Raw genomic sequence first — 8992 nt, 5'->3', positions numbered from 1 at the left:
TAGGTTTGAAACATGTTTCATTATTTTGCTACATTTCTCTTGCCTGCATATTCATGCCATAAGAAAACAAAAATAATGTTAGTATCAAGTACACAGTTATACGTGGTATTCTCAGCAGAGGCGGTATGCACTGTATTGGGTTTCCAGTGCAAACTCTGCCTCTGACCTCCCACTGCTCACCCTTAGTCCTTGGGAAGGTCTGATTCAATCCGTTTTGATCATTACATATTAAAGTGTTGGCAGGCTTGAATAGAGAGGCGAAATTGTATTTAGGTTTTCCATTTCAGAGAGCTGGTAAAGCAATGCAAAACATCTTAAATAGAGGAAAAATTAAAACAAGAGATGCTGGGGAGGGTTGGGCACCAAGGAGGACTCACCAAAGTCCTGATAGCTATGGTGTTAGGAGACTCTTTAGCATGACATACATTGTGTACATTTATCGGGAGATACGTAGGTACACAGGGAGGGGAAGAACAAGGGAAAAAACCCAGCTAACAGATGCTTTCCTTGGCGTTCTTTTTCTTAAAATTAATTAATTAATTAATTTATTGGCTGTGTTGGGTCTTCGTTGCTGCACATGGGCTTTCTCTAGTTGTGGCGAGCGGGGGCTACTCTTCGTTGTGGTGCACGGGCTTCTCATTGCAGTGGCTTCTCTTGTTTTGGAGCACGGGCTCTAGGTGCACAGGCTTCAGTAGTTGTGGCACACAGGCTCAGTAGTTGTGGCTCACGGGCTTAGTTGCTCCGTGGCATGTGGGACCTTCCCAGACCAGGGCTTGAACCCGTGTCACCTGCATTAGTAGGCGGATTCTTAACCACTGCGCCACCAGGAAAGTCTCTCCTTGGCGTTCTTGATAATCACATGGGATCACAAAAATTAAAGGGGGAAAACCAAGGTGAGTCACTGCTTCAAATTTCATACAAGTAGAAATGGAAAGACACATGCTGTGTGTTCTCCAAGGGCCCAGCGCAGCAAGGGGTTGAGTGTCTCTGCTCCCTTCTGTCCTCTGAGCACTGCAGTCCAGTTCCACCCTTTACTCTCAGATATTTGGACCCCAACATAGTTATCTCTCCAGTCTTTTCTCTTGAGCTCCAGCTCACCCTCTGCTCTTGCTGGTCAGATTTTCACTGGGGTGCCTTCTAGTTTAGTTAGTTTAACTGCTATGTAAAACGAAAATCCCCAAAACCAGCTCCCCCTACTTCCTGACTTCTCTAAATCCAGAGCCATTTTTTTAATTGAATTTTTTTGAATAGGTAATATTAAAAAAAAATTAAAAATTATGCTTGAAAAACACCTCCCTTCTTTCCATTCTCATGTAGCCAAGTCTGACCACTTGCAAAAAAACTTCACGTTTCTTCACACACATACAAATATAAGTATGAATTTCCCTTTATTATTATTTTTTTGAATTCTTAAGGGAGTATGTTCTTCACACTTTTCTGAGCAATATGTTTTGGTCATCTATTGTTGTGTAACAAATACCTCTAAGCTGAGTGGCTTAAAACAATTTGCTGCTAACTCTCATAGTTCGGTGGGTTGATTGGGCTCAACTGCGGAGCTCTTGCTTTGGCTTCTCCCCGTGGCTGCAGTCAGACGTTAGCTAGTACAGGGGTCACGTGAAGGCGTGGCTAGACCGGAGGTTCCAAATGGCTTACAAATGGCTGTCCATTGATGCTGGTTGTTGGATGGGAGCTCAGTTGCCAGAGCACATCTATCTAGACTCTCCAGATGGCTTGGGCTTCTCACAGGAAGCTGGGCTCTGAGTGGGAGCATCCCAAGAGCCAGCGTCCCAAGAGAGTAGGAAGTGAAAGCTACCAGGTCAGTTAGGGGCTACTTACAGAACAGGCACTGTTACCCTCTGCTGGATTCTACTGGCCAAAGTAGTCATAGGGCCAGCCCAGGTTCAAGGCGATGGAGAAATAAATCCTGTTTTCTTCATGGGGGCGTGTCAAGATTGTACTGCAGAAGATCGTAGGGATAGGAGACGCTGTGTTGGTCATCTTTGTAAAATACAATCTGTATCACCACCTGAAGTACTTTTCTACTCCTCCTAACACGTGTCCAAGCCCTGAGGAGCTTTCTTTTACAATCTCTGACATCTAACCTCTTTCTTTTTCCGCTGACCCCACTCATTCAAACCCTCATCCCTTTGTAGCTAGGTGAAAGTCAGAGTTATCTTCCTGGTCTCCCATTGCCCCTCACTGCAAATAGCCAATAAAACTTGTGTTTTCTTACCATATGTATTTCCATAAACTTTAACTTTGATGATGTCATTCTCCTAAGTAAAAATCAGCTCTGATACTCCAGTGGTTTTGTTTGACCTGTGCAATGTTGGCATACATAGGATTTGCTTTTTTGTTTTAACTTCCAACATTGCAAAATCAGGAGAGTTTATGTAAAAATCCAGATTAAGCTCCTTTTGAAAAACTGGGTCCTTATATGTGGTAAAATTCAGTTCTTCAACTAATATGTTCTAGATACTGAACAAAAGGAAAAAGACTTTCAAGCCCTTGTGGGACTTATATTCTTATTGTGGGGAGGCAGACAACAGAGAAAATTGATAAGTAAAATACATAGAATGTTGGATGGCAACATTGGAGGGCTAGGAAAGAGAGCAGGAAAGGGGCAGATGGGAAGGGCTACAATTTAAAATCACATGGTCATGGATGGCCTCACTGAAATGGAGACATTTCAGTTAAAAAAAGCTTAAGGAGTAGAGGAAGGGTAACACTGAATTCTAGAACTATGCTTTCTAATAGAGTAGCCCAAAGCCATAAGTGGCTCTCTCAATTTATATTAATTAAAATTAAATAAAATTTAAAATTCAGTTTTTCAGGCACACTAGTCACATTTCAAGTGCTCAAAAGCCACATATGAGTAGTGGCTACAAAGCAGATACAGAACATTTCCACCATTGCAGAAAGTTCTACTGGACAGCATTTCAGAGGAAGTGTATTCCATGCAGAGGGTACAGCAAGTACAAAGGTCCTGGGGTGGGGTATTGCTTGATTTGAGCTAAATAGTGGCATGGCTCTTCTGCTTACACATTCCTGCTATTCCCTATTGCCTGTGTTATACCATGGCTATATGGTAATTGTCATTTAGCAGCTTACCCCAAGCCCACTTTCCAAAGGTCCTGTTGATATTGAGTTTTAGAACTTTGGTCAATACCATAAAATCTATGGGATAAAGTCCAAACTCCCTGGTCTTGCATTGAGAAGCACTGTGAGAGAGTGTGAAGACCAAGGATCTGGCCTAGGAGTCAGAACACATGTGTTCTATTTTAGAGCAGAGGAGGTTCATGGTGTGATTCAAAGGGTATTATCAGGGGTGATATGGCACAAGCATCCCCTAATCAGAGTGATAACTGACCACAAGTGTCCTGGAGGGCCTCTACTGGACCAGGACTAAAGGTCTAGTGGACCTTTAGTTGGCGTTTCAGGAGGGAGTTTGGAGTATGGAGTATGACATAGGGGCTCAAGGCAATGCTGAACTACCAGTGGAAGCAGAAGTATTTCCACATTATATAAGCTGGTACACTCATATGGTACATACAAATAGGATTTCAGCCTTCAATATATGAGATAGGTATTTGGAAATTGTAATGGATGATAGAGTTTATTGTAGGGCCCTTTCCAGTAAACACACACAGCTTTAGGTGACAGGATTTAAGGCCTTCTCCAGTGTGTCACCAGCATCCATTATGATATTTTCTCCTTCTTCTCTATCACATGATCCCTCTCTCCCACCAGTATGACACATTCAGTGCCCAATATGTTCTGTGTCCTACCACCTTGGTGTTTTTCTCATGTTTTTCCTTCTTACACAAAGGACCGGCACCCTTCTTTCTGCCTGGTTGAAGCTTCTGGACTCAGCTTGAAGGCACAGCTCAAGCTCCCTTCACTGACTTTTGCCTGTCCCAGACCAGAAGGATTTCCTCGCTCCTGTGGCCCTCAATGCTCATTATTCACACTCACTGGGCAATTACCAAGAGTACAAGGCAATATCTTTGTTATTTTATATGTGTATCTAGTCCTGGGCCAAGTTTTAAGTTTCTTGAAGGCAGAGGTCACAGGTCATTCTTCTTTTTTCCTTACGTGGCCATATTTCCGTACATATTTGCCAAGCGTCTACCTTGTGAGGGCTGAGGGTACAACCAAGGGCCCTGATCTCCTGTAATTCTCATTTGTCAGTTTTATTTTTTTTTAACGTGAATAAGCTTACTCAATTCTTACAAGTCTTAGGCAAAGATAGGGACCCCAGTGTCCTACTGATAAGGAGTAAAAGCGCTGGCCGGCCCTTGTTGAAGACAGATTGATCTGGGAGGTGAAGTTTCACAGCGATCTGGACATTAAGGCCCTGCTGGAATAGTTGCATTCCCAGGGCTCCACTATTCCTACCTCCTGGAATGGTGTAAGCAATGATTCACACCACAGTAGGCCTTTACGCTTCACCAAGCACATTCATCATATGCATCAGGCATTTAGGGAGGGTCAGGTTCCAACTTGTTAGCAGAGATTCACCTCCAGGTCACCAGACTTGAACCTATTTTGCTAAACACCTAGCATAACGAACGAACAAAAGTCTTCTCCCCTTAGCCTTTAATGATGAATGTGTCAAAGAGGGGACGGCGGGGGGGCGGGGCAATTCTACCTCACTGGTGTTTGACTTGTAGGAGAATACAGAGCCTATTTTGAAGTTCTCTGGCAAAAACCATTTTTGGGAATAGCGATTACGATTTTGAGCCAGGCTGTGATGGGAACGGGGAAAAAAACCATTGCGCACACGGGGTGGGGTTGGTGTGCTCCAGACTTCCCAGCTCGCTTGGTCGAAGTTCAACGCTGGCAGAGAGGAAAAGGGGGCGAAGCGGGACTTTTCAGACTAAAGGGAGTTGGGGGATGGGCCGGGCAGTTGAGTGGGTTTGGTGCTGGATTCTGGGGATCCCGCACCTGTGGAAGAGACGGTGTCCAAGGTCCGAGGAGCGGCTGCCGGGGTCCAGGTCCACGGGCGTCCAGGTCCGCGGTCTGAGGTGTGCCGCTGGAGAGGGCGGGGCGGGGCGGGGCGGGGCGGGGCGGGGCGCACCTGGGCGGGGAGGGGAGGTGCGCGGGGCTGAGCCTGGCGGGGGCCGCGGCGCGCGCCAATGGGCAGCGGCGGGCTGCGCGCCCCGCGCCCGAGCCGCAGTCGCGCCCTCTCACTGCCTAGCGAAGGCTTGGACGGCGCGCGGAGGCGAGCGCGGTGAAGAAGGGCCTTCGGCGCCGCAGCCGCAGCCGCCTTCAGGGCATGAGGATGGCCGTGGGCTCCGTCAAGATGCAGCCGCCGTGCGAGAGTCCGGCCCTGGCCGCGGCGGCGGCGGTGGCGGCGGCGGACGGCGCCTTTCGCCGCAGCCCCAGCGCCCGCGAGCCGGAGCGCGAGCCGCTGCAGTTGCCGCCGCGGCCGCGGCTGCGGGACCTGCCCGCGCTGCTGCGGAGCGGCCTCACTCTGCGGAGGAAGCGCAGCGCCGCCGGGGGCCGGGTGAGTGTCCGGGTCCTGCCGGCCGGGATGGGCGTGGGCGGCGCGCACGTGGAGCCCGCGCCCACCCTCGCGGGCGACCGAGGCGGGCGTCTGGAAGTTGGGGAGGTTCCGAGAGGGGCCCCCTTGTGAGAGACTGGGCAGAAGAGCGACCCGGGACGGTGGGGTCGTGGGGTTCCCCCAGGGGAGCGAAGGTTTGCCCTTCCCCCAGATGCACCTGACTTAACCCAAGCGCACCTGGATTCAGGCTGCAGGACCGTGAGCATCGCCGGAAGAAGGGCTGTTTGCCTGTCCCCAGAGGGGGAGCTGCAGGTGTTCGGTGCCTAACAGTCGGCCAGCCCTTTCCCGACAGCGAGCCTCAGGCCCCACGAGTGGGATCTCCGTTTTCAGGGGGCATGAGACGTGTGCGCTGGTGTTGGGACGCCTCGTTGCAAGCTTTGGGCATCGGCACTGGCTCTGGCCGACGCTACGGACGAGGGGGAGACCCCGGAGTTGGAAGCTCCGGGGCGAGCTTTAGCTCCCGGGTTCCCGAGTCGCCAGCACTTAGTACTCGGCGACTCCCCCAGAATCTTAAATATTGACTTCCTGCTGGTGTGTTCGATAGGATTTCCTGGTGGAGGACGGTGCCTCATTGGGTTCTAAGGGCATCTAATGGCCCGAGCAGGTCAGACGTGTTTTGCGGTTAAGAGAAGCGGGGCGGCCCGGGGTCTTTCATAAGTCACCCAGCAGGCCCTGCCGGGGCCTCTGGCCACGGGGCTGACTTGTCAGGTGTCCGTGCTCACCGGGGCCTTGGGCACCTTTTGGTGGGTTTTACTGAGCTTTTAAAAATTTGCCATCCTTAAGGAGACTTGACCGAGAAGCTACCACAGTGTAGATTTTTTGGACTGTAAATTAAAAAAGAAGTCTTGGTTGTCTGCCTTAAAAGATCTTACTGGGGGATTTTCAGATCCTGCAAGATAAGTTTGTGGAAACTTGAGAGTTAGGGAGAAACACTGGGTTTGGTATGGACTCATCTGGTCAGGGAGGGGTCTGAACTGATGGAGGTCTTCGGCCTTTCTAGGCTGTGTTCCTACTTTCCTAAGAATTTTTCTTCCCGTGTAGGGATGACTGTACATGATCTACCTCAGAAGGATGTTTTGAGGATTAGCTGAGTGTAATAGGACATCTTTAAGTCCATGACCAGGGGAGTTTAGGAATTACCCACAAATGACCTTAACGTGTGGCATACAGGATTGCCTGCAAAGAAAGCGAGGAAATGTGTCCCAAAGATGTGATAACTAAATAAACACAAGAACCAGAGTTATAGACCTTGCAGGCGTCTAGGGAAAAGTAGGTCAAATCATGTTCCTATTATCCTTGACAGTTACTTTTTCATGGCACGGAATACTGAAGATGTGAGGGCAGCCAGGCAATCTGTGAGCAGAATTGCTGAGGGTTTCTTTATAAATAGATCTAGAGTGTTCATCTGCATAGAGGCTTGTGTTTCCCTTGCCTGGGATGATGTTGTGGTGGACCTTGCCTAGATACATATTTACTTAATTATTCTGAATGCAGTTACTTCAAATAATGTATACTTTATTGGCCCTTCTTTAGTTCTAATACTGTATGACTTCTCTTTGGGACATTCCAAACACATTTCATAAGTGCATGGCCAGTTTTTTTATTGGAGGAAGATTGTCAAATTTTCCAATATTGGAAGCCCATAATTTTCAACTTTTTTCCCCTCCTTTGGCTCTGGAACGACCTTTGTGTTTTTGGAACCTTCCCATCAAAGGAGTTGGAAAGGGTTTGAAAGAAAGAGAAAAATAAGTGAAATATGTACCCATATTAGTTTGTTCAGGCTGCTATAACAAAATACCATAGGCTGGGTGGCTTAAACAACAGAAACTTATTTTCTCACAGTTTTGGAGGCTGAGAAGTCCAAGATCAAGGTGCCAGCAGATTTGGTTTCTGGTGAGAACTCTCTTCCTGGCCTGTAGACAGCCACCTTCTTGCTGTGTTCTGACATGACCATTCCTTGGTGCACATGGAGGGAGAGAGATCTCTCTCTCTTTCCTTTTTCCTTTTTGTTTTTTAAATTGAAATATAGTTGACATACTATATTATGTTGGTTTCAGGTGTATTACATAGTGATTTGACGTTTGCATACATAACAAAATGATCACCACAAGTCTAGTTACCGTCTGTCTCCGTACAAAGTTATTGCAGTATTATCGACCATATTCCTTATGCTGTATATGACATCCCCATGGCTTATTTATTTTATAACTGGAGGTTTGTACCTCTTCATCTTGTTCACCTATTTTGCCGCCCCCTCACCCATGACCACCTGTTTATTCTCTGTATCTTTGAGCCTATTTTCATTTTGTTTGTTTTTTAGATTCCACATATGAGCTCATACAGTATATGTCTTTCTCTAACCTTCACAGAATACCCTCTAGATCCATCCATATTGTCACACATGGCAAAATTTCATTTTTTTTTAATGGCTGAGCAATCTTTCCTTATATGTATATGTGCCATCTTCTTTATCCATTCATCTATCAGTGGACACTTAGCTTGTTTCCATATCTTGGCTATTGTAAATAATGCAGCAGTGAATGTAGGGGCACATGTGCCTTTTCCAGTTAATGCTTTTGTTTACTTTGGGTAAATACCCAGATGTGAAATTACTGGATCATGTGGTAGTTCTATTTTTAATTTTTTGAGGGACCTCCATACTGTTTTCCATATTGGTGGTGCCAATTATAACCTTAACCAACAGGGCAGAAGAGTTCCCTTTTCTTCATATCCTCACCAACACTTGTTGTTTGTTGTCTTTTTGATGACATTCTGACAGATGTGAGGTAATATCTTATTGTGGTTTTGAATTGCATTTCCCTGATGATTAGTGATATTGAGCATCTTTTCACGTGCCTGTTGGCCATCTGCATGTCCTCTTTGGAAAAATGTCTCTTCAGGTCCTTTTTTGTTTTTGTTTTTGCGGTACGCAGGCCTCTCACTGTTGTGGCCTCTCCCGTTGCGGAGCACAGGCTCCGGACGCGCAGGCTCAGTGGCCATGGCTCACGGGCCCAGCCGCTCCGCAGCATGTGGGATATTCCCGGACCAGGGCACGAACCCATGTCCCCTGCATCGGCAGGTGGACTCTCAACCACTGCGCCACCAGGGAAGCCCCAGATCCTTTTTTAAATGGGGTTATTTTTGTTTTTGATGTTGAGTTGTATGAATTCTTTATATATTTTGGATTAACCCCTTGTTGGATATATCGTTTGCAGATATCTTCTCCCATTCAGTAAGGTGCCTTTTCATTTTGTTGATTGGTTTCTTTCACTGTGAAAAAGGCTTTTAGTTTGATATAGTGCCATTTGTTTATTTTTTCTTTTGTTTCCTTTGCCTGAGGAGACAGATCCAAATATATATATATATATATTGCTAAGACTGATATCATACTGTACTGCCTATGTTTTCTTCTAGGAGTTTTATGGT

The 8992-nt window shown here is 46.8% G+C and overlaps 1 protein-coding gene across 4 annotated transcripts in view; it reads left to right on the top strand.

The window, feature by feature from the left end:
- Positions 1 to 5143: 5143 nt before the first annotated feature.
- Positions 5144 to 8992, top strand: part of RAPGEF5 (Rap guanine nucleotide exchange factor 5) — a 219383-nt gene continuing 215534 nt past the window's right edge. For 2 of the 4 annotated variants that reach the window (XM_033440473.2, XM_033440468.2), the window contains exon 1: positions 5148 to 5509. In XM_033440473.2, the coding sequence (XP_033296364.1) occupies positions 5279 to 5509 (231 nt within the window). In that variant the 5' untranslated portion in view covers positions 5148 to 5278. Of the gene's footprint in view, positions 5510 to 8992 lie in introns of all 4 variants that reach the window. The other 2 variants (XM_033440477.2, XR_004486903.2) reach the window with 2 other exon arrangements.

Source organism: Orcinus orca, chromosome 9, assembly GCF_937001465.1.
Source record: "Orcinus orca chromosome 9, mOrcOrc1.1, whole genome shotgun sequence".
Classification (NCBI taxonomy): Eukaryota; Metazoa; Chordata; class Mammalia; order Artiodactyla; family Delphinidae; genus Orcinus; species Orcinus orca.
This window is presented reverse-complemented; position numbering and strand designations above follow the sequence as displayed.